At 42.0% G+C, this 25368-nt stretch overlaps 1 protein-coding gene across 1 annotated transcript; it reads left to right on the forward strand.

Moving 5' to 3' along the window:
- The first annotated feature begins 203 nt into the window (after window positions 1-203).
- NEIL3 (nei like DNA glycosylase 3) lies at window positions 204-25152 on the forward strand. Its single transcript, XM_066632639.1, has 10 exons — window positions 204-338; window positions 6398-6516; window positions 9204-9338; window positions 10658-10871; window positions 11757-11831; window positions 13364-13530; window positions 15242-15408; window positions 20948-21320; window positions 23282-23480; window positions 24666-25152. The coding sequence occupies exons 1-10, from the start codon at window positions 204-206 to the stop codon at window positions 24846-24848; spliced, it is 1767 nt and encodes a 588-aa protein (XP_066488736.1). The 3' UTR covers window positions 24849-25152.
- The last annotated feature ends 216 nt before the right edge of the window (window positions 25153-25368 follow it).

Consider the following 25368-nt stretch of genomic DNA (forward strand, 5'->3'; position numbering starts at 1 on the left):
CTGATGTGGGGGGAACCCCATTCTGCACTAGGCACCCCCTTTTTGCGGTCTGTGGGCGGTTCAGGGGCGGAGTCCAGCCCAGCCCCAGACGCCGCCTCTCCTCAGCGGAGCTGGCAGGGCCTGGGCGGAGCAGCTACAAAGTAGCAGGCGGGAAGTTTGAAGCGGTCCCGGGCCGTTGCCGAGGTTGCTGCCGGGGGCTCAGGATGGTGGAAGGCCCGGGCTGCAGGCTGAACGGCGAGAAGCTGCGCGCCCGCGTGGCCCGGGGCCAGGTCGTGCAGTGGGTGCGGGGATCGGGGCTGCCGCTCTCCCGAGGGGGCGCCTCCTCTTCCTCGGAGGCGGTAAGCAGCAGCAAGAGCTGTCCTGCCATAGCGCGGGGTGTCAGGCGGCTGTCTGTGCATTTGAACCAGAGCCTCCGACCTGGCTTGATTCTTCCCCTCCTCTGGCTGGTCACTGGCAGGGCAAAAAGTACTCTGTGGTAGTACTCAGAGGTAGTGGCGTAGCTGGGGGGACAGAGGACTAAGTTTTGCAGGGAGCCTCCCCGTTTTGCAAGCGGATCCTCCCCCTCGGAGCATTCGCCTCCGTTTTGCTCCCACTGCCCTGAATGGCTCCGAAGGGGAAGGTCTGCTTGCACACTGCAGTGAGGCTCCCTGCAAAACTGAGCGCTTTGTCCCCCCCCTCTAGCTATGCCACTGTTCAGAGCCACTAGCTTGCAATAGTGGGTTTCGCCTTGGCATGGACGGACTTGGGGGAGATGCAGCCCATTTTTATGTGGGTGGGGTGACAATGGGATGGGCCAGGGTGCCAGCTCCAGTGCAGGCTCCCCAAGGCATTTTTAAAACTGATTTAAAATTCACAGCTGATTGAGTTGTATCTGCCCTGTCCAATCAGTGGGGCTGAACAGGTTTCAGTCCCTCTTCTCTTTCCAATTCCTCACTTGGAAAAATGAATTTGAGACTGCAGCTCTTTGCTTTACCCAGATGTGGTCTCTCTAACTTCATTTTTCTTAAGAAGTTTGAAATTTGTCTTTCCTGAGCCCTGTGCAATTGTTCACTATGTGCCAAAGTGTTCAGGAGCCCTTCCTTTGTAAATTGTAGTATATATTCTGCATTTGGAAGAAAATAGTAACAGTCTCAGTATGGCTGACCAGCGTGCAGGACACTTTTCCTTGACGTTTGTGGACTACTTGGTGGCATCACCTGTAGGGTTTCTCTCCCTGCAAAAGTGCAGTGCTAAGGTACCGCTTGTCTTGGTGTTGGAAACGCCAGTACATCATGAAGTTAAATTGGTGGGATGGATGTATTCTTAGGCTCCTCCTGCAAACACATCCTTTGTGCCACAATTCATTTCAGCTTCAGAACTAGGCCTCAGTGTTTATTTTACACTGGTGTTGTTAGGTTGGGGGGAGGGCTATTTTTGTAATGGCCTTATGAATGTCACTGAGTTCTCTGCAGACTGTGTGGTGGAAAAGCAGCATGGAACAAAATCTTAATTTAAAAAAAATTATGCTGAGCTGTTTTGGTGACATTTGTGTAGCAAGTTTAATTTAGCAAGCCTAAATGCAGTGCATTTAGGCTGCAATCCTATCTACAGTTTCCTGGGAGTAAGCCCCATTGAACCCAATAGGACTTACTTCTGAGTCAACATGCATAGGATTCTGTCCTAAGTCTTTTTGTATCAATTGGTGTGTATTATAGTAATTCCTTCCAGAGAAGATCACACTAGAAGTGTTAGACCATCTTATGGGATCCTGTTGACGCTGTTTCTAAAGCTCTAAGCAAATTCAAGACTGACCAGTTTTGTAAAGATCCCTTTTCTGTTCACAACTGTTCTTTGCATGTTAGAACTGCAGAGGACATCGCTGATTGACAGGAGGTGTTGATAGCTGACACAATCATGTTGTCTCCAGTAATTACGATGCTGAAGAGATTCCTGGCAGCTGTTTATGTGTTTTCCCTTACAAAACACTTAAAAAGAAATAACCAGCAATCTGTAATATATTCCTGTCATTAACATAATAAATCAACCATAACGAGTCTGATTAATTTGAAGAGTTGATGGAGCTCCGGCAAACATCTAACACATGTAAGAAATAATGAGGAAAGTGTCCTCCAGTCACTTTGCCTAATTAGAAAGAAGGCACATTTTAAAAATATAATTTATTATAAGGAAGCCTGTTACACAATATCCACCACAGAGAAACTGTCATTTGGAAAAATACAGCATAAAGAAAGATCGCATAATGAAACTGTCCCATAGGAAGAAAAAAAACTTTTACTGGGTGGATAAGCTTGTTTATTTGCTCAAAAACATACTAATGAGGGATGTTGTTGGTGTGAATGCTCAGGACAAGGGGTGGGGGTTATTGTTTTGCTCTTTTTCCATGTACACAGCATGCAATTTCTCTGCAAGTTTTGATCACTTGTGTTGCCAGCATCAAATTACTCTGTTGGGGCTTGTGGAACTTTTATAGGAGAAAAGATGTTGGAATAGAAATGAGCAGCTTGGGTTAATGAGCTGTGAAGATTCAAGGCTGCCTTCCTGATTGGTGGGGTGGGTGTGCAGAGAGGATTTTTCCCCCCCTTGTCTTTGCTCAAGTGCAGGCAAGGAAATTTTATTTCCGGAAACATAATCCTCAAAGTGCTTTAGTACCAAGTTATGTAGTCTTTAGAATTTGCAACAGGAAAATGCACAGAGGGCTCTGTGTTCTGGATTGTGAATCTGCATGTAAAATCACATTTGAGACAAATTAGTTAATCTTTGACAGCACAACTATGCAAAAGTCATCTTTTTCATATTTATTTGCCCTCACATTATCCTTGTACAGTATGATGTTGTCATTGTTCTTATTTGACAGATAGCCAAATCTCAGTAATCACAAAATGTGGTATTGAGTTTCACATAGACTGGTGTGCCTGGACATCAGGTAAAATGGGAAAACAGGATCTGGATCCCACTTCTTACTTTGGGGGGGGGGGGGCGGTGAGGTTAGAAAACATGATTTAATGCACTCCCCACCCCCCAAATCTGCACAACAAGATTAGCATATTTGGAAGAAAATCAAACTAAAATCCTCCTCTGAAATATCAATTTTTCATGTTAAGAGAGTTTTCCTTCCAGGGAAGAACATATATATATATTGGCAACCTTCAGTCTCGAAAGACTATGGTATTGCGCTCTGAAAGGTGGTTCTGGCACAGCGTCTAGTGTGGCTGAAAAGGCCAATCCGGGAGTGACAATCCCTTCCACACCGGGAGCAAGTGCAGTCTGTCCCTGGTCTGTCTCCCTGGCTATGGGCCTTCCTTCTTTGCCTCTTTGCCTCAGACTGTTGGCCAAGTGTCTCTTCAAACTGGGAAAGGCCATGCTGCACAGCCTGCCTCCAAGCAGGCCGCTCAGAAGCCAGGGTTTCCCATAAGAGCCCCACTATATCAGGCCAAACTAATCTAGCATCCTAGATATCTCACAGTGGCCCACCAAATGCCTCGGGGAGCACAAGATACCTGCATCATGTTGCTACTTTCTTACATCTGGCATTCTGAGGTAGCCTACTTCTAAAACTAGGACATTTCACATACCCATCATGGCTTGTAATCTGTGAGCGACATTTCATCCATAAATTTGTCCAATTCCCTTTAAAGGCATCTAGACCAAGTACCATCACTACATCCTGTGGCAAGGAGTTCCATAGATTAATGACATGCTGGGCAATGAAATATTTTCTTTTGTCTGTTCTAAACATGGAGTGGTGTGCACGCCCTTATTCTGAAGAAGTGCAACCTAGGTATATTATCATCATGTGATCTGCTCTTCCTGTGGATTTGGGCTTCTTTCACTTTGGAAGCCACTTTCTTGTTGTACCTTCCTGTGCCACTCAGGTAAATGTTTCTATATACAAGAACTGCATGGGCTCATACAGTTCAGCTGGGTAGTTCCTTTCCATCTGATCATCATTGTGTTGGGGAGGAGAGTGATGACTGAGTAGGAGGAAACCAATGAGTCTGTGGCAGTCCTGGCCACTGTGCTGCCCCGGGGCAAGTCTGGAAGTGGAGCCCCCCACCAGTAGTGTGATCTCTGAAGCTCTTCTGAGGCAGCCTGTGGCTTCCCTGGCCCTCATAAGGCCTTCGGAGACCTATGGAAGGCTTTAAATTGTCATTTCTGGCTTATTGGAGAAAACAGGAAGTGATATTTTAAGACCTTCTGGCATCCTTAGAAGGCATTCTGAGAGTCAGTGAGGCTGAGCATGGCCTCTTTGGCCCTCAGAATGTCTCTGGATGCTGAAGAAGTGGGTGGCCCTCAGGGCAGCATGGCTCAGGTGACACGGACACCCCCCAGCCATCCTACAAAGGACCACTTGCACCTACTGACACCCCCCCCCCCAGGTCACTAGTGCAGTGAGTGCCACCAATACCATTCCTGTGTTCAGACACATTCTGGAGCCTCTTGGTCAGATATCGAAGGGAAGCAGTAGGTATGAATGGGCTTTAACTCTTCCTTGAAAAATGTACTTCTTAAAAGTAATGCCACCTCCTGACAGAGTGTTCCAAGAGGGTTGCCCATAGTCAACTCTCAAAAGGCATAAGCTGCTTGTGCTTATTCAGACTGTGATGCTCGCTAGCTAGGGAGGCTTTGTGGCAAGACACGGTCCCATTTATGCCATGCTGTGGGTGAATTTGTTGACAGGGCTATGCCAGCATAATAGTGCAGATTTGCTTATTGCGAGAAACAAGCCATGTTTGCACTGCAATGATATCAAGACTCAGAACGCATAAGACCAGTGTGATGCACCCTCAAGCTAAGGAGCTCTCCAATGCACATGTTCAGCAGAAAAAGCTTCAATGCTCCCCTCTCCTCTTTCTGCCATGCCCATTTTTACTTGCAAGTAAACACGCCTTGTTTTGCATCTCAACTGACTAGATGAACTTCTAGTTTTTGTGACCTGCCTGGGACTATAAAACAGAGTATTGCCAGGCTACTGGTGTGCTACAGTGTGCAGTTGGTTGGCTGTATTTGATCTGGTGTGTAACAGTTATGTAGGACTTGTTCAGAGGAAACAGATGCAATGTCACCCTCAATAGGTTGTGTATGTGGTTTCTTTGGGTCTTCTGGATACACTCAGTAAGTTGGATTTATTCCTAGGGCATGACATTGGCATCTTAGCTATTCAAAATGGATACTGACACAGGGTCACATAGTGGCATCATAATATCTGAAGAATCCGAGAAGTTGTTTCCGTCGACAGACTGGTTCAGCATGTCTGAAAATAAGCAGAAGACGAGTTAACCGTGACCTTCAGTTTACAACCTGTTTATTTCACAGACATTTAAAAATTAAAAAGTAAATTAGCAATTGAGAAAACAGCAATCTTGGGTGTTTTAATTATTTACTATTGTGTATGCAGCAGGGGAAATATTTCATAAGTAATGTCAGCATATTATAGTAGGATGGCAAGCAAACAGCTAAATGTCATTGAATTTGTGTTCAGTTTATTTAGACTGTAGTCTTTAAAAAAAATACCTTCGTAGTCTCTTTTAAATCCAGTTCTAACTCCTGGAGAATCACTGGCTTGTATGACCATATTCTCTATATGAAATGGGTGGAGGATAGAGCAAAATAACATGTGGGTCCCAAAAAATTCCATTGTGTAAAATGTGGGGTCGCATTACTGGTTAATGAAAAAAAAATATTTTGTAGAGGGTCTTTCAGTGAGCAGAGAAAATGCTTTCATTTATCCTCTTTGAAAATTCAAGGTTAACCACACAGCTTTTCTCCTTTTTCCACCCTCTTAGGGTGCAATCCTAACCCCTTATGTCAGTGCCTTCCAGCACTGGCATAGCAGTGCCAATGGGACACGTGCTGCATCCTGCAGCTGGGTGTCACTCACAGAGGCCTCCTCAAAGTAAGGGGATGTGCGTTCCCTTACCTTGGAGCTGCATTGCCCTTATGTCAGTGCTGGAAAGCACTGACATAAGGGGTTAGGATTGTGTCTTGAGACCGTTAAGTAGACTCACCTCTTATAGACCCACTGAGATCTCTGGCCAGCTGAATTTGCTGATTTCCATTATTTAACTGATCCAGACAATTTCCTGTTTCTTGGACAACAGATGCCTTCTGATTGTGAGCTGACTTATCCATCATTGAGTGCAGTAGCTGTATTAAGATTTTACTCCTCATTACGATTTTACTTGTTAATACTGAATGCTTTTGGGCTGTGTACATTTGGGTATCGCCTACTTTGCTTCCTTGCTTTTCTGTTTTATTTATGTTTGGCATAAGTAAAGCTTTTCCCCAGGTGGTCTTAGCATAAACTTCAACCTTACACATGAATAAAAGTTGTTTGCAAACTATTTTAAATCCCTTTTTCTTGTTTATACTTAAATGGTTTTGTTTTCAATCCACTCAGGTGACTGGGAATAAGATCTCCTGTCAGGATTTCTTGAGTGTGCTTAACGGAGATGTTTACAGTGGTGTAGAAACTTTGGGCAAGGAACTTTTCATGTACTTTGGACAGAAAGCCTTGAGGTAAGAGAGATGAGATCAGAGGCTGGCCAGGTGTGGCTGAGAGGTCATAAACATCAGAGGCCCCATCTAGCCCAGTATGAAATATTGGTACCAGTGGCACCAGCACAGATAATGTTTTTGTACACAATCCTTAAGGGACTCATTCCAATATACTGGAACTACTTTTGTCTCTTCCCCACAAACGTGTTGGAAATTTTCTTCTACCACCTGTGAAGTTGATGGATGTCAGCTTGATTTGGCATGTTGAATAATTCAGAACAATGTGGACAGATGTTCTTTCTCTCTGAAATGTTGCCTATGGCATTGTTGGATTACCTAATGGTCAATGGTATAGAGACAGTTTCCCAGGAAGCATTGGGATAGAGTTGAGAATGTTAGAAGAAGGAGAGGTCTTTTCATGTAAAATCAATACATGTAACTGAATGGTTGTAGCTCAGACCACTGTAAATTATTATTCTGAACGAATGGAACATGCTGGATTGCATGTTCTCAGCTATATCTGAGTTTGCTACAGGACAATCTGTTTTTCAGTCAGAAGTTGCTATGGGATGCATCTTTGTAGTGGGGTGTGTTTGCATAGGATTCAAGGAGATAAGTGTCAAGTGAAAAATCCTGGTGTAACTGCTCCTGATTGAAAAGAATTTATAGAGAGTCAGTAGTTAGAGGAGGAAATTATATGTCCAGCAAAGCAAATGGTAGAATCATATCTATAAATAGCACTAAGGTAGGTTTTTATGTTGCATGTGTAAGAATTCCAACAGTATAACAGAGTTGTGAAAGCCTTAGGAGATGGTGGCATTTTTCCAGTAACAAAAATATTTAAGAACACAGATTGAAATCACTGGGTAAGCAAAATAAAGTTTGACAGAAACTGAACATGGCAAATTTCAGCTGTGGTGCTTGAAAATGGACTCCCATCTATCCTTATATTGCAGTTTCCGCTGTAGTAGACTTTGGTTTTGAACAACTTCCTAGTCTCTTGGCATTTTCACTTTGGACTGTCTCCCCAATACTTATTATGCTTACCATTTTCTAACCCTGGAAAATGCTTAAGTAGACAGTAAGTTTTATGTAGGTGGGTGATGCTCCCTCCCAGCCCCACTCCTGGTCTAATCTTGATGGCAAAATAGCTGAAGGTTTTGCATTTTAAAGACATTTTTCGATCAAGAAATCTAAACAAATGAATGGAATAAAAACAGAGTTTTCATTGGCTTCCAGAACTAGATTTAAAAAAAAAATTTCTGGCTCTACTTCAGGTCTTAGAATCTTATTATTATTATTATTATTATTATTTTCAAATAGTGATTTTTTTTTTTTTTTTGAAGAAGTGATGAGATAGTTGTGAAGAGGTTAGGGCTACACAGAGCACTGGGGACTGTGCAGTTATCTGACCCTGGCACCAAGCTACTGTCTGAACAATTAGTGAGGTCAGCCTTTTGTTTTTAGGGTTTTCTCTGAAACCATAAAAACTGCTAATATTTATTTGGAGGAAGAATGAGTTTTACGTACTTGAAGAGAAGCCCCTGGATTTTTGATATATAGTTGGCCCTACAGTTGGCGAATTTGACTCAACACGGGTGCCAGGTCTGCGTCTGGAGGGCCTCAAGGACTTCCCAGATGTGACTGGAAGGTACTTCCTGTCGCATCTGGGTGGTCCTGTGAGGCTCTTCCATGAGCTTCATTATCCATGGAAATTGGTATCCGTGGGGGATCCTGGAATGGATACCTTGCAAATACTGAGGGCCTGCTGTAGTAATTTCCACATGATTCTAAGCAGATTAAACTAAATTAATACCATACCATACCAAAAATCATCTGTAACTGATTCCCCATTGTTCAGTAACTTATACAGAGCATCATTTCAGCCAGTTAAACATGCTTAATTTCCACCAACTCAATTGGAGAGAAATAAGCATGTGCCCTTTTTGAAATCTGCACAACTCAGAAATACAGTATATAACTTTGGCTGAATTATGGCTGTGTACTTTTCCTAAACCCCCGGGGGCTGGGGGATTAAGAATAGGCCATCGGTTTGGCTGTACCTGTTGTAAAAGGCGACTAAACAGCCACTGGGTAGATGGGACTCGTTAGCCTGGGAAGGCAGCTCATCTGAGAGAAGGAAAACTCTGATCCCAAACCTCCACTGCCTTGTGGCTACATCCAGTTATGGAAAAGGCTTCAGGAGTCAACCTCAAGGCAAAATCCAGAGCCGGAGTCCCTGAGGCAGTTCATGGCTGAACACAGTCACATTCTGGCAACTCCTGCAATGCCGCTGGAACCAACCGTATTGGCTTCTGCCTTTCCATTGGACCATTTCAGCGATGTGGAGAGGGGGGATTTGCTGCATGGGTAACAGCCTATCCTCCATACCTACCTTACCCAGGCTTTGCGCTCTGGAGAGGACACTCTGTTCCAGAACCACCATTCAGAGTGCGATACCATAGTCTTATGAGACTGAAGGATGCCAACTTTTCCTAATGTCTCTATTTGCCTGTATTGCTTCTTAGCTATAGACTGGCATTTCTCTGCAAGATAAAAGTTGTCTATTAAAATGAGCAACGTTACCCTGTTTTTGCCAATGGCAAGCAATTGTGTATACATACAATTACATCTGTGTAACTGGCTGGGAATAATTAATGTTCAGAACTGTGTTTCAAAATATATTTTCAGAAATGTTTCTCTTGTAGGATCCACTTTGGCATGAATGGATCTTTGCGTATAAATCTGGATGAATGCCAAAACAGAAGCGGAGCAGTGGCAGTCTTGAAGATACAACTTACGGCTGATCTGATTTGTTTCTATGATGCAAGCGTAGAGCTTAGGTAAATCAACTTGTGTTCTTCTGTGAGAATGTTTTACCACATTTCTTGAAGGGAGAAATATGGTGACTCTAAGCCTCAAACCATGTAAGGTAGCTTAAATCTAGTGAAAGCATGCTTCAAGTGTTTCACTTTATTTGCTTTACAGATGGGTGGTTGGCTGGAGGGAAAGAGATCTGAAGACTCCCAGTGCAATGTGTGTACTCTGCATTTAATGAAGAGTAGCAGCTCACTGGTTCAGCACTAGTAACTGGAGTTAGAATCACGTTTATTCTTAAATATTTCTATTTATTTTATTCATTGAACTGAAGTGTTAAGGGGGTTGCCTTAGCCATCTGAGTCGTAAGTGTAACAGAACGTAAGAGTTGCCTTGGATGAATAGCACCAAACCATTCACTTAGCACAGTAATCTGTATCCTGTGGTAGCCAGCTATAGAGCCCTGGGTAGTTAACAAGAATAGAGTGGTGGAGACTTCCATATACTTGGCCATTCAGAGATGGCTAGTTGAGGTAAAACGTCCCGAACAATACAGTTCTAGATGTCATAGCTAATAGCTATCTGTAGATCTGTTCTCCATGAATGTGTCTGTCTTGCAAAGCTAAGAAAATTAGTGTCTACCATACCTCTTGTTGTGGTATTTTTATGTTTGTGTAAAAGAATTTTTTTTGTGTGTGTATCCTGAATAATTTCCCAGTCAATTTCATTGTTCAGTCCTGAGTTCTAGGATTTGGAGAGTAAACATCTTGTCTGTTGTGGAGTGGGGAGAAGAAGGCTAAACTAAAAATTGCAAGTTAATTAACTTTTAGCATGTCTTTGTGGGGAAACATGCTCTAATACCTTGACCATTAAACTTCCCTTTTCTAGCCTAAATTATATCCTTATTGAAATAAAACAAGTGTTACTTTTCCAGCACTAGAACCTGCTTCATATGGTTTTTTCTTCAAATGTCCAATAATTATTTAAAGAACCCCACCTTTTAAGTGGTGGTGGGGGTCTCATATTTAGCAAAGTAAGAACAATTATTTCTGTCCATCTCAGTATAGCATTTTCTTCCAATTTGTTGGATGGTGCCTGTCTTTATTTTTTTTAAGATTGTGAGCCCCCTTAAGGGTTACCACTTTTTTCCATTCATTTTACTATGTGAACTGTTTTGTGAATGCAAAACTGTTTTCATATAGTTTGGAAATATAAATGGTATATAAATATTGAAACAGTATATGAATATTTTAATAATAGTGTTAAGTGCATGACAGATTGTCGACGTAGTGTCAAGTCAGAATGAACTACTTTAGTTTTTTTTGTTTTGTGTGTTTTTTTAAAGGAATGCTACTGAATGTGAAAAGAAAATTAGAATATTGGAAGACTTGGATATATGCTCTCCAAAGTTTAGTTTCTTAAGAGCAGAAAGTGAGATTAAGAAACAGAAGGGCCGTATGTTATGTGATATCTTGCTTGATCAGGCAATCCTGCCTGGAGTCGGAAACATCATAAAGAATGAAGCCCTTTTTGACAGTGGTCTACACCCAGCTGTTAAAGTATGTGAAAAGTATTGGGCATCTTCTGCTCATATTTTGGAACTGCAAGTATAAGAGTTTAAGAAAATGTGTGTTAATCTGTCCCATTTTTCTTGATTGTAGTAGAACAAGAATCCAGAATGTTAGGAATCTGGCAGTTCCTCAAAATAATCGATACTTGGTGTATGTGACAAAAAATAATAGGGGGTGAAATGACCAAAATTACCTTCTCTTGCACAATACAGTGGAGGAATTGGCCAAAAATTTATTGAGGCTGATTCTCCAGGTTGCATCCTGATGGTTTAAAATGAAGAGCAAGAAAGGAGTGGAGCTATGGCAAACATTCAAGGATCTTAACGTGATAAAGTTGCACACGGATGAGCTTTCAATACTTGAAATGCAGTGGGATAATTTTAAGGACTGAAGGCTCTTCATTAGGGGGATGTTCCATTACGTTGCCATGTAATATAAATATTTTTGCACTCTTTGTGGCATTCCACTATGCCACAGACTCCTTTCTGAACATCTAAAATGTATAGCTCAACAGTCATTTTATTGTCTAGGGTAGATGTGTGGGCATTTCTTTATTCACATCCTAGTTCCAAGTGAAAATTACTTCATATAACAGCCCCTAGCCAATCTGGGAAGGGGAATGGGAGAGGGGGCTTTGGAGCAATTGTAGCTCAATTGGCATCAAGAATGTTAATATTGTTTTATTGAGGACTTTCCACTGGCAGGTGGCACAAAAATTGTCACTGCCTGTCTGTCATGTTTTAAATGACCCTCATTTTGCCATTACATCGATGGTAGTCACTTAAGATGACCTGCTGATAAGCATTTTCTTATTTGTAGTATACCATAGTAAGTTGTATAATCTTGTGTTTAAACCTTTGTTCCAAATCACAGGTTTGTCAATTAATGGAGGAGCAGGTGCATCATTTAGTGACAGTTACTCGAGATTTCACGTTACTTTTTTATAAGGTAGGAAAGAAAAACTTTTAATAAAAGGACAATAAAAATGGTTTTGAAATGGCAATGCTGAATAGATATCTATATAGTTAAAATACGTTTAGAAATTGGAGTATAAAGCCCTCCTTCTAATTGAAAATAGCCTGTGGAATTCAGAGAAAAATTTATAGTCGAGTCCTTTTCATTTACATAGGACAGTGAATTTCAACCAACGTTGCCATGGCACTTTGGTGTGCTTCAAATAGTATGAAGGTGTGTTGCGAGAGTTTGAGGGAGGGTCAGTAGGGCCATTGAGGAATGTGAGCCCCCCACCAGCAGTGCTGTGTGCCTTTTGTTAAAAAGGCACACAATTATTAAATTGTTAAAAAACTGTAAAAATTGTTAAAAAAACTGATGTGTGCCTTGACAATTTTAGCGCCTTGTCAGTGTGCCGTGAAATGCGAAAGGTTGAAAATCGCTGGTATAGGACTTGGGGATAATTTACACATTACACAGAAAAAGATTCATACAAAAATTGATAACTCTTACATCCATTCATTCACATTCATACAAAAGGGAAGTGATTACTTTTGTCAGTCTCTTATCTTTGTGGCCTCCTGCACCTCCTGAAATTTAGCCTCTAAGGGCCACTCTCGGGAGCATTTGCTTGCGCACATATTCGAGGGCAGAGTGATCAGCAAAAGTGTTCCTTCTCTCCCCAGCTTGTGTAAGAAAATTTTTTTAGAATGCAACCTATGACTTACAGTGCCATCCTAACGATATCTGCTCTGAAGTCCTACTGTGTTCAGTGAAGCTCATTCTCTAGGAAGTCTGCAATATTGCGGTCTCATTGTTCCCCTGCAGAGATGTCCTAGGTTTACCAAGTTAGTGCATCCATGAGATACATTCTAGGCTGTCCCTTACACTCAAAGCATTCAACATGATTTCACTACCTGGTTCTGAACTGCCTCTGTTGTAGGAAGATTGCATCATAAGAACAGCCCCACTGGATCAGGCCATAGGCCCATCTAGTCCAGCTTCCTGTATCTCACAGCAGCCCACCAAATGCCCCAGGGAGCACACCAGATAACAAGAGACCTCATCCTGGTGCCCTCCCTTGCATCTGGCCTTCTGACATAGCCCATTTCTAATCATGGACTTTCCATCATGAACTTTCTTTGCCATGTTGATTGGCCCTTAATTATACAGGTGAACACATTTTAGTGTATTCGAGAACTTTTCACTGTGCTGATGCTTAAAGGAAAAATCCTAATTGAGGTATGCCATTAGACATCTTGTCTGCCTACAAGACAGAAACATAGCAAAATACTGACAAACTCAGTAATCCCTTCTTCTGATAATCTCTTCTTGTTTACACTGGAACAAAGTCATGGTGTATGGAAATTTCTTTTTCATTGAATTTCTCAACACGGTTGCCTAAAACATAAATATGTATAATGTTTAAATCTTCTTTTTAGTGATTTAAAAAAAAAATTCATTCAGGATAAACATGGATTAACTGTATTGTCTTTCTAAATGGTTCCAACAAAAATTCTCTGTTTCAGTGTCGAAAGGTGGGATCAGCACTATACAAACATTACAAAGTGTACAAACGTCCCACCTGTGGTCATTGTGGAGCAAAGATCACAGTGTGTCGTTTAGGAGAGAATAACAGAATGACCTACTTCTGTCCTCGGTGTCAAAAGAACATACCTCAGCTTGTGGATCCTGGGTAGTTTTTAACTTAAACTGTCTCACAGCTGATTTCAGAAGTCTCGGCATTTTGTAATCCTACTACCTGTTCACTGTTGAAATCCAATCTGTGTTCTTTAATGACATTCTCTGTTTTTCTGGTCTTTTACTCCTCCATGCTACCTTGTGCGTTGTACACCCAGCTAAATTAAGGAACCCTTATTCATTCCTATCTTCAGCATAACTTTTGTCTTGACTGAAAAAGTATGACTACAGTTCTGTGTATGCTTGCTCACAAGCAACTCTCACTGAGTTCAGTGGCAGCTTTTCCCCAAGTAAATGTGTGTAGAATTGCAGCTTAAACTCCCTACATCATTTTCTTTAAAAGCATTTTTCTTCCATTTTTCCCCTCACATTGGAATTCCAAGGTGGCAACTGTGTTAGAGAGTATGAGTGTGTGTTCTTATGTGTATGTATTCCTCTTCTTGTTTCTCTCATGCAAAACAATGCCACACAGCTTGTAAAACTGTGAAAGTAGGATATCTACCAAGATCACCAAGGGATAAGCATTTTGTGATTCAGGAAACACAATTGTACTACTTTTTTTTTTAAAACAAGACAGCGTTAACTCATGTAAGTGGAAGGAATGGTAATAGGGCCATTTCTTTTACATGACCAAATTGATATGTTGGGAATGTAGGTGGAGTGAGTTCATGTAGAAATTGACATGTATTCAGTGTTCAATTTTGCCTGTGGTTTCTGGGCTGCCATGTAGCTGCTGGTCAAGGAAAGACAGTACTGTGGTAAATATAGGTTGAATTGCAGGATGAACATCTACAGCCCCATCTAGCTATGTTTCATACAAGCCAGGTTCAGTACATGGGATAACCTAGATAACCAAGCTGGGCAGGGAATTGTGTATACCAGTGTTTCTCAAACTGTGAGTCAGGACTCACTAGGTGGGTTGCGAGCCAATTTCAGGTGGGTCCCCATTCATTTCAATATTTTATTTTTAATATATTAGACTTGATGCTACCATGGTCTGTGACTGAATTTGGGGAAATGTTACAGATCTGTACTTTGAACAGGCTTCTCTATATATGCTTTTACCAATGACAGTAAATGGGACTTACCCTGGGTAAGTGCGGGTAGGAATGCAGCCTAGGATTGATAAAAATTTTCCTTCTTGATGATGTCCCTTCCAGTCATGACATCACTTCTGCTAGGTCCTGGCAGATTCTCATTCTAATAAGTGGGTCCCAGTGCAAAATATGTGAGAACCACTGGTGTATACAAATAGCAGCTACATGCATGCACAATTCTCCAGCCTGATCCACCTTTGTTTCTTTGCCCTGCAGTCCTGAGTAATGTTTTTTGGACTATGGGGAATGAGAAAGCCCAATAAGTTTCAAGATGTTTTTCATGATAATGTGAACAAAATAGTTGTTACCCTCTGATTGTAAATGTAGTAGAACTTGAGAGTAAGTCTGGAAGAACAGATGTCATTCCACAGAGTTGTTGATTAGCAATGTGAATACTCAGTTACCAAGTGCTTTGAAATTTTTGGATAATTATTTAAATTGTTATTGAGGAATATGCCTGCACATTTTGAGGGTAGGAGTAGTTCAATTTTCATCTCATGACTTGATGGTCAAGGTATTGAAAGCTAGTATCTCAGTTAATATGCTGATGGAACACAACTTTCAGAACAAACCTCTCAAAACATTAACATTGGCTTCTCCACTGCACAGCAAACTGCCAAGGAGGAGTTGTTTAATTGGCTCGGCATACGGCAGGGGGTCAGCTTCTAATGAACAAGTGGCTCAGAAATCGGAAGAATGGACCTGTGTGCGCTGCACTCTAATAAACCTGCCTTCTGTCAAAATCTGTGATGTGTGCTTGGCTCCAAGACCTGAAGGTGAGTCATGATGGGATTTATATGATTGCTTGTATGGCATTGTAATGTGGCACAACTGTTTGCAGGTGGTCTGGAACCCAATTTTCTTGGTTTCCGCTCTTGTATGCAAGATATAGATCATGTGTATCTAGAATGGTATATGACACTTAACTAATCCTAAATGCCATTGATTTGAATGTTGCTTGCTCTAATGCACCAATCTGAAACCCATAATGAAGAAGCCAATACCATTTATTTCAGTGGCATTTACAGCTGCTCCATGCCATACATGGCGCTGTAGATAACCTGGTAAACCAACCAATTGTAAGCGGCCAACACTCGCTGGGGAAACATGTAAAGCATTAAGGAAGGGCCCATGTCCCTTGATACTCAGGAACATATGGTGGATGCATGCTGGAGAGTCATGATTGGCTACAACTCCCCGTGAGGTCAGATGCACGTTGGTTCTGGCTGGGTATGTGCCCAAGGGTTGTGCCTGGCCATACCCTACCTGCCTTTGCAGATGATGTCCACCCAGTAAGTATCCTGTGGCTTATCGGACAATGATGAAGAGAACAGCAGTCACAGAGGTAGTCCTCCTTGCTGGTATGAACTGTTTCTTTAATTCCCAGATACCCCACTCTGATATAACATTGGGAGACAAGACGCGTGGGGTTTTTAAAATGTTTGGTCCCGAAAGGAAAATGGTTTGGAGGTTACCTCCATCTTCATTGCTCAATAAGTGACAGGTTACCTATTGAGAAATTGTGGGGGAGGGCAATTGCTGCAACAGAGAAGAGCCTTCCTTTGTACTGCCTCCTCTATCCAAGGTCAAAGCTTTCCAGAAGCTGGGCAGCCAAGGCCCAAGATTGAGTAGTTTTTCTTTGCACCATAGCATAAAAGAGAATTCTGTCCTCCACCTTGGGTCTGAGAAGGCTGGAGGTGTGTGTGTGGTGTATAAAAGAAGCCACCCAACAGCATTTATTCTCAAGAACAACCACCAAGCTGGCACTGATCCTCAGTCCCTGATACTCGTACATGTCTGCTATGCATTTGGTGATGATATCTTTCCTTAACACTTGTGTGTTTTATCACACACTAGTGATAGTGTTGTAGCACATGAATATATTTGATGCTTGATAGACAAACATAATTAAAAGACAGACCTCTTCTCTAGCAGCTCTGTGGGAATGGGGGGGGGAGGAACTGTATTTAACTCTTCAGACTAGAGAAGAAAATTCAGGGGGAAATTATGTTTTAAGAGAACCAGGCTGGAGAAAATTTATGAAATAGCCTTCAGCAGATGCACATGTTAGAATCTGCATTATAAACCCAGAAGCTTGTCATCTTGGGAAACAACTGTTTGCTCTATAATGGCATGCTCCTTTTGTAACTCAAATATATACTTTCACAGCTGTTATCCCGCCCTATGCCGCATGAATTATTCAGTCAAACCTTTGTACTTTTTGCAGATTTCAGCAACTTCCTGAATTGTCAGACCAAATGTTTTTCATAAACTGGAAGGGAATATATTTTGTAAGAAAAAAAAATATATTTTCTTATATAGCTACAAGGGACAAATGCTGTCCCTCCACCCTGTTGGTATTTCAAAGACAACGGAAGGATGTGTGCCTGAGAAGTGCTTAAACCCTGTAATAAAGATGGTGATTTTTGAAACGACGTGATGAGACTTATAACCAAACTTGACAGGAGTGTTTTCGAAACCTCTTTGCCAGTTGTGACAAATCCCATTTTCTTAGCGAAGGCAGTAGCTTGTACCTTTTTCACACAGTACAACTAAGATGCATGTTTCAGAACATCTCTCAAGTCTCTGAAGCACTTCCCCCTTCTCTCCTACTACATCTGTTCTGTGACTCCTTCTCGTTCTTTCCATTCTGCACAAGATCATCTACTACAGGGGTCTCCAAACTTTGCAGCCACAGGGCCTAATCAAATATCTGGCATGGTGTTGAAGGCCTGGGAAAAAAATTTAATGCATTAGAGACGGAACATAGATGAAATAATAAATGGGTTTAAATTTGTAGGTTTTCTCCAAGCGCCAGCATGCACCACAGAAATAAAGCACACACTCAAATGGAATTTCATTCCCACACCCCACAAGCAGCTTACTTAAATATACAGGAGAAAATAACTTGGAACCAACCCATCACAGGAAGCATCCAGAGCATGTTTGGAGGGCCATGGAAGCCTCCCAGACCCTCAGAAAGCTTAAGGCCTTCAGAGGGCTCCAAAACTTCACTTATGGTTTTTCGGGAAAACCAGGAAGTGATGTTTTTAGACCCTTAGAAGGCATTCTAAGTCGTGGTCTCACCGGCCCTCAGAGCACCCTCTAAAGACACAACTGGAGCACAGCTCTGGCCACATTTGGCCAAGTGGCTTAAAGTCTTGCAGGGGACCAGAGGCTTGTTGCATGCTGGATAGAGGCTCACCGTGGGCCGCATCTGGCCCCCAAGCTGGGGTTTAGAGACCCCTGATCTACTATATGCTGCACTTCAGGGCTGGTCACCTGTTAATTAGAATTTTGGTGTGAACTTTTTTCTTTCCTTATTTCTGCCTTTGCATCTTCTGTTGTGCTGTTTCCCATACCTGCAACTGGTTCTCCTTCTTTAATTGACAAACGATGTCCTCAATCCTTGTCCTCAAGATTATGCTAGCTTTACCTTTCCTGCTTGCCTAGTCTCACCTACCCATTACTCACTGTAAATCCTATTTCTGTTCTCATTTCCCTGTTTTGAATATCTGTAATAAGACTACCCCTTCTGCTTTTGGCTTGTTTGCATGGGGATTGCCAGTTTCAGGCCTTCAGAAGTTGCCTGAATTCAGCCAGGCGTGGCTCTTTCTGTCAGCATAGTACAATGATGCTAAGTGCTGTACCTTGCAGAATCCCCCATCTGTATAAGTCAGCCATTTTCAACCATCGTGGCACACTGGTGTGCCACGAATGGTCCCCAGGTGTGCCTTGGGAATTTGGGAGAGGGTCATTTATCAATAGGACCATTAGGGGATGTAAGCCCCATTAACAGCACAGTGTGCCTTGTCAATTGTCAAAAAACCGATTGTGTGCCTTGACCATTTTAGTGCCTTGCCAGAGAGATGAAAAAGGTTGAAAATCACTGGTATAAGTCTTAAAACAGTGGTTCTCAACATTTATGCGAATGTAAGGGAACCACTAAATGCATGAGAGAGCCGGTGGGGGGGCGTGGCAGCAAGTTAGTGTTGATGGCACTTCTGGGTTAGCGCCACCACTGACTAGGATTTTAAAAGGGGATTTTTCGACGTATCCAGTGGAGATGAAAACCTGAGTTTTGCAGCATCTTCAGCCGGCACTGCCAGGTAACTCTGAAAAACTTTTTAAAATTTAAGTGGCAGTAGCACAAACCAGGAAGTGCCGTCACCACTGGTCCCCTTACGGAGGAATTTGTTTGCCGTTGCCCTGGGAGATCACAATCTCCAAGTTGGGAAACACTGTCTTAAAAGTATTTATTTTTAAAATAGTTCTGATCATGGTTAGCATATAAAAAGGCGTGGAAAAAAATGTTTCACTTATCCAAAAACACTCACAATCGAAAAAAAATATACAAGGCAGACACTAGCAACAACCACTGGGAAAGGATGCTGTGCTGCATTGAATTGGAACAGTTTCTCTCCTCCTAAAAAAAGGGGGGGCACCACTTTAAAATATGTCTTTTTGTCCAGTTGAGCAAGAGTGGTTAATAGGCAAAGGAAACTTTTGTCAATTTGAACCATTGTCCTCTTCCTACTGCAGGATTGGGACAAAATTGCAGGGTGCAAAATTGACCCCATTGTTCTTAAGATTGGATTTTACAGTGAAAGAGTGGGTTGAGGAAAGACATGCTCACCTAGGCCTTCTGGAGCCAGTAGTGCGCTGGGGAAGCAGGCTGGTGAACAATTGCGTTTGCAGCCGGTAAGGATTTTTGTTGTCAGCAAAAGTTGCTCTTGGCTGATTGTCTGCTTTCCACTAAAATGCCAGCCCTGGCAACCTAAGGATTTAGTCTGTTCAGCAAGTCAGATTTGCCAATTAACTTCTCTCCTGGAATTTATGCACCCAGCTGGTTACCTAGAAGTTGGAACAGACCCTATACAACAAAGGCAGTGTAGCTTAGAGCTTTAGAACAAAATCACGATAATGCTCTCTTTCTTTCTTGGCATCCTTTCATTCCAGTTGCAAAGCTTTTTAAGCTGTTATCAAAGTCCATTGCCTGGCATCTGAAGAGTTGTTTGAATAAAGCATACTTATCTCAAAATCTGCATTTAAAAAAAATTAAAATCCAGAGTTTTTTAGGATGATGTGAGGAAAATGACTTGCTCAGTGCTTATCATCAATATACTCCAGTCCTTCCAATACTTGTAAATCTTGCTCTGGCTTTCACTCCACCTCTTAACAAGGTTTGCAGTTCTGTACATCTCTGTTCAGAGGTAAGCCCAACAAATAGAACTTACTCCTAGTTAAGTGCATATAACTATGCTTCCCAAACTTATTCATTTATCTGTAGCATTTTTACCCTACCTTTCTTCCCAAGGGAACCTAAGGTAGCTTACCAAAGGGTGGGTACCTGAGTTGCGACATCTTGGCAGCTGGAAGGAGGTGACGATGAGGCGACAACACAATTGTGTGATGATGTCATTGCCACTTCTGGGTTGGAGTCCAAATGCAAACCTAAAAATAGTAGTAAGATGCTTGGGTGGGCAGGAGGGTGTGTGAAAAAACCATGCGCAGCAGCTCTGCCTGCCATGCCAAGCCTCCTGCTGCTGTTTATAAGTTTCACACCATGGACTCGCTGCCGAGTGATGGGGCTCCCACAATGCCCCAGTGACTTGCTTTCAGAATCTCTGGCATATAGGATGGCATTACATTAATGCAGTGGTTTCCAAATTTTTTAGCCGAACCCATGAAGTGGGACCCACCTAAAAAAGAAGTTTCACTTTATCAGCTGTTCAACCCTATGTGGCTATAATGGTGATTGGGCAACAATCCCAAGTAGCAGATTGTTCAACGCTTGATACACATAGCCTAATTTACCCTGTCCGTTTTGCAAACTACTGAAAATTGGGTCATTGGCCACGGACCCACAGTTTGGAAACCGCTGTTAATGTATGTGAAATTAACATACATTAATTAACTTAATGTATGTTAAGTTAATTAACATGGGAAATTAACATGGGAGGCAGGCGACATACTGAAAAAGTTAACTTATCTTTCCCACTCTTACTCCTGAATGTGTCACTAGTGCGAATTTGTATGCATGAGCTAACCAGATGCAAAAGGAGATACGAATCTAGAGCTACCAGTTATGGAGGACTACAGGTAGTTTGGGACCACTATCCCTGACATCTGTGATATAGGGATGTGTAGAACATTGCAGGTGTGACACAGGCACAGATGTGGCACATCTGTGATATAGGGATATATAGAACATTACAGGTATGGCATAAAAGTATAGGGGAAACTTGGGGTAGAGGAATGTCATTCAAAGATGATGCTAACTAGGATGTCCTCCCTTTTCTTGTCTACTTTAAGTTAAAGTACAGAATGATGAAGTTTTAACTGCCTACAGCAGCAACTTAATCAAGTACCCATGTAACAACTTTGGAAAACCAAGGACAGAAATTAAGGTCAACAGGAAAACTGCATTTGGGACAACAACTCTGGTCCTGACAGATTTGGCTAATAAATCCACTCTGCCGAAACCTAATGAAAGTAAAAGTCTAGCTCCAGATGGAAGCTCTCTGTGTGATTCTTCAAGAAATGATTATAACGGTACCTACCACTATGCAGTAAATACACCAGTATCCATTCCCTATCAATATAATTCTCTACAGCCGGCACAAAAGAAGCAAAAGATTGATTACTCGACTTCATCTGGTGGAACTATCAAGACTTTAACAAGCAGGTTTGTTGTTTGCAGATCTAAACAGGATTGCTATAAAATATATGTGGCTCTGAATACAAACGTGAGGGCTAGAAACTGATGTGTAAGTCTGCTTATAAAGCCATGTCTGTTCTTGGTTTATTTTAATTCCCCCCCCCCCCAATTTTCATGCCATCTATCTTCCAAAAAGTTCAGGGTGGTGAACGTAGTTCCTTCCCTCCTTTTGTCCTCACAACCACCTTGTGAGGTAGGTGAGGCTGAGAGACAGTGACTAGATGAAGGTCACACAGGAGTTTCATGGCTGAGCTGGGATTTGAACCTGGATCTTCCAGATCCAAGTCTTAACTCCCAAACCATATGTGTTTGTTCTTAAACAGTTCAGTATAAAAAGTTCCGTAACGTAAAGATTAAATGTTTGCCAGGCCATGAAAAAGCTTTGCCTACCCTTATGTAGAACAGCCTATAATGGCTTGGATACCCTGTTAGACCAGAAGATATTTGGCAATTCCATCAGAATTGTTGACTGCATTTGCTTTCAAGAGAATTATAGCAACTGCTGGGCAAGAAAGTTGGGTTCTCTGAAACGAGAGATGTTGAGGCCTTTATGGCTGGCATTATTGATGCATCTTGGGGAGAATGGGATGGACAGCCTCATGTCTGTATTTGGTTCCAAGAATGACAGAACAATTGTCTTGATTACACCACTCATGGTCTGAGGTTTGCAAATACAAAGGAGTGTGACAGTCCTTCAATTGTGGGGCTCTTTTCATTTCCAAACTTTGAATTCAGAGTCTTTTTCAAAAGCACTAGAACATGTTCTTGTTACAGCTGGAGTCTTCTTACAACTAGAGTTCAACCAGATATGCCCTAATTTTTAAATTCCATTCTTATTTGGATATTTTATTCTGCTGGCTTGAGTGCAATGTAGTTTTTGTTTCCCCCGCATAAATGCCACCCTTTTCTTTTGATCTCTCCAATTTCACAAAGAACATGCTTCATCTCCTTTCCTTTCCCCCCACCAAGGAAAAGCCCACAAATCCGAATCCTGTCCTTCTCTAGTACTCCACCCATATCCCCAGAAAGCCTTTCTCCATGGAAGTGAGCTTTCAAGGCACAGTCAGGCCTGTGGTTCCAGCTGCCTGCTTCCCCAGACTGACAGACTAAATGGTACTACCGAATGCTTTTTGGACTTAGCTTGCAGTGCACTTGCCATAAAGGTTTGCCCGCTATGGAATCAAAGTAACAGAGAGACGACTAACCTTGTTTAAACATTAACTATCTAGGTACATGCCCTTGTGGATTGTAAGCAGAGATGCTCTCCAACTATTCTGGTGATGCTAATATCAGAGGAGAGTAAAGCTTCCCTGCCACCTTCATAAAATACACTTTTCTGCTCTGCCAGTCAGACTTCCTCCTCGGTGGAATATGATTGGGATCATTAAAGTAGCTTTGATCAAAGAGCATGGAAAATTGTCTCTGAAGCGGACAAGTAGGTAGAGATCCCCATGGCCTGGTGTAAGACACTCATAATAGCTTTCCAGAGGGGGAGAATATAATTGGAGGGAATTGGACGTCTAGTATGTGTTCCTGCTGCCAATTCAGAATGTCTTTAGACTACATGAAAGCAAAAAAAATTTATGCTAGCAATGCCGGAATGGTGCAGTTTATAAAAATAAGAGACAAGGCCATCTGGGGACTTAAACTTGCCACCTGCATTTCATTTCAATTGTCGGTATGCTCAACACTGAATCCTTCTATTTTATTTGAAGAGAAAACGAGTGGGGTACATAAAATGGCAAGGTTCTGTATTTTGATCACTACATATACAGTATATATAAAAAGGAGCATTATTGACAGTGGAATCTGAAAGGGAAGAATGCTTGTGGAGTTGAGGGAGAGGCAGCAGGAGGGCTGCTGGTGGTTCTGCAGTAACTAATCCCTTTAACTTTATGCAGGTTTTATTTTGTAACCTGTCATTACAGAGCACCTTCCGTTAACATGACAGATGGCTCTTGCACATTAAACACGGGAAGCCCTCGCTGCAGTAAACACAGCCGCTTTTGTGCGCTCCGCATAGTGAAGAAGGACGGAGAAAACAAGGGCAGGCAATTTTATGCTTGTCCTTTACCAAGAGAAGCCCGGTGTGACTATTTTGAAGTACGTGAGACTACACAGCCTTTCGTGCATCCTTGAAGGGTAGAAATAAGTTTCCCAGATCACCATGATTGCTCATGGATTTTACTCTTTCAGTATTATCATAACAGAATATGAATGAGGACGAGAAGGATTATCTAAAGAGGTTCTCAGTACAGTTCAGGATGATTAAGTGGGACTTACAGCCAGCAGTGATTTTATTCCTGAAACAAACTGAGTTGTGGTCTTTTTATTTGTGATTTACGGTAATATTTTTTTAATGTCCTATTGTCTAGAAAGCCAACAAGGTTATTCAAGCCCTCAGCATTTATTTAAAGCAGAGGTGGGCTACTGTTTCCAACAGCTGAAAGAGTCACTATCTAGCAGTAGCATAGCTAGAGGGGGAGCAAAATAGTAGTACAGGCACCACACCAAGTAAGCAGCCCCTTTCCACTCACCATGCCAAAGTGTAGGGGATGCCATTTGGTTTAGCAAGCACCTGCATGTTGCCATTGCTGTGATGGTGAATGGAAGAGGCCACGTACACTTCATTTTGTGGCACCTGCTGTACTTACCATTTCTGTGCCCCCCCCAGCTACACTACTGCCTTCTGGCTGTGGTATCACAATGCTTGTGTAAAATGGCCCCCTCCTTGCGCAGGAAGAGAAAACAGGAATGTTGGATGAAGGGCTGAATGATGAGGAAGTGGCGAAGCTCTTCAACCAGGTAGCCATCTCTCCCACCCTGCTTCTTAGGGGAAGAGCTGAGGGGCAAGGAATGGGTTAGAATGTGCAAGAACAGTTTCTTTGTGTTTTGGTTCTTAATTAGCTCATCCTTGACTGTGATCTCTCCACCATGCAGTCTGGTAACTAATAGACTAGAATCATTTGACCTTTTAGAGTCTGAAAGGAAAGAGACATTAGAAGAGCTGTGTATTACTTGGGAAGTGAGATCTATTGCTTTTGAACCCTGAGCCATCGGAACTTCACTTGGATAAATCAACTTCTGTCACCTCCAGAGCTGGAAAAGATTCACTAAAATTGTCCTCCCACAAAGTCAAACCAGCAGAGCTCAGGCAGTGAACAGGTTGTACTTGAAAAGGAGTAGTTGAACTTGATTATTTTTGGTTGCCACCTACCTAGTAGATTTGGAGGAGAGCTTCCTGCCACCAATCTAAAGGAGAAATTTGGCTATAGCATTTGGTATTAAAGGAGAACTATTTTCTCTCTACAGTGGGCAGACCTTCATTTTCCCTTCTGCAATCATGGGAAGCGCTGCCTTCTGAGGACAGTGCTGAAGATTGGCCCTAATAACGGAAAGAATTTCTTTGTGTGTCCTCTTGGAAAGGATAAGCAGTGTGACTTCTTTCAGTGGGCAGAAAATGATCCACGAATGAAGATTATCCCAGGATGCTGAACTATTCTCCAATACACCATCTGACGATAATATTCTCAAACTGTGTCTGCTGGTATTGTTCTTCTCTGGGAGATGTTTTAGGAGGGTCATGATCAAATGACATCTTCTGTCTCGCAAATTCATCTAGATTATATATTTGAACATTGCTCCTGTCCCTTCTGTTTCTGTTCAAACCTTGTTATATTTTATCTAAACAGTAGACACTCTCAGATGGCAGAAGTAGCACATCTGCACACTAAACAGGCACTCTTGCTTGTAGTTTGGGTTCTTGGCAAAAGAAAAAGACCTTTAGGAATAATGGAGGGGGGGTAATTTGTTCTGAGTCTGTTGCCTTTTGCAATGTCCTGCCATCTGTCACTGAAATATAGTTTCCATGCAATTTGTCCTTCAGCCTTTTTCACACTCTCTTTTCCATATTAGCTGCATGAATTACAGTGAATGGATTTTAATACATTTTGTAACATGTTATGAAAAATTAATATATTGAATAAAATGTTTTAGCAATTGCAAGCCTTTGCTT

Source organism: Tiliqua scincoides, chromosome 6 (assembly GCF_035046505.1).
Source record: "Tiliqua scincoides isolate rTilSci1 chromosome 6, rTilSci1.hap2, whole genome shotgun sequence".
NCBI classification, from domain to species: Eukaryota; Metazoa; Chordata; class Lepidosauria; order Squamata; family Scincidae; genus Tiliqua; species Tiliqua scincoides.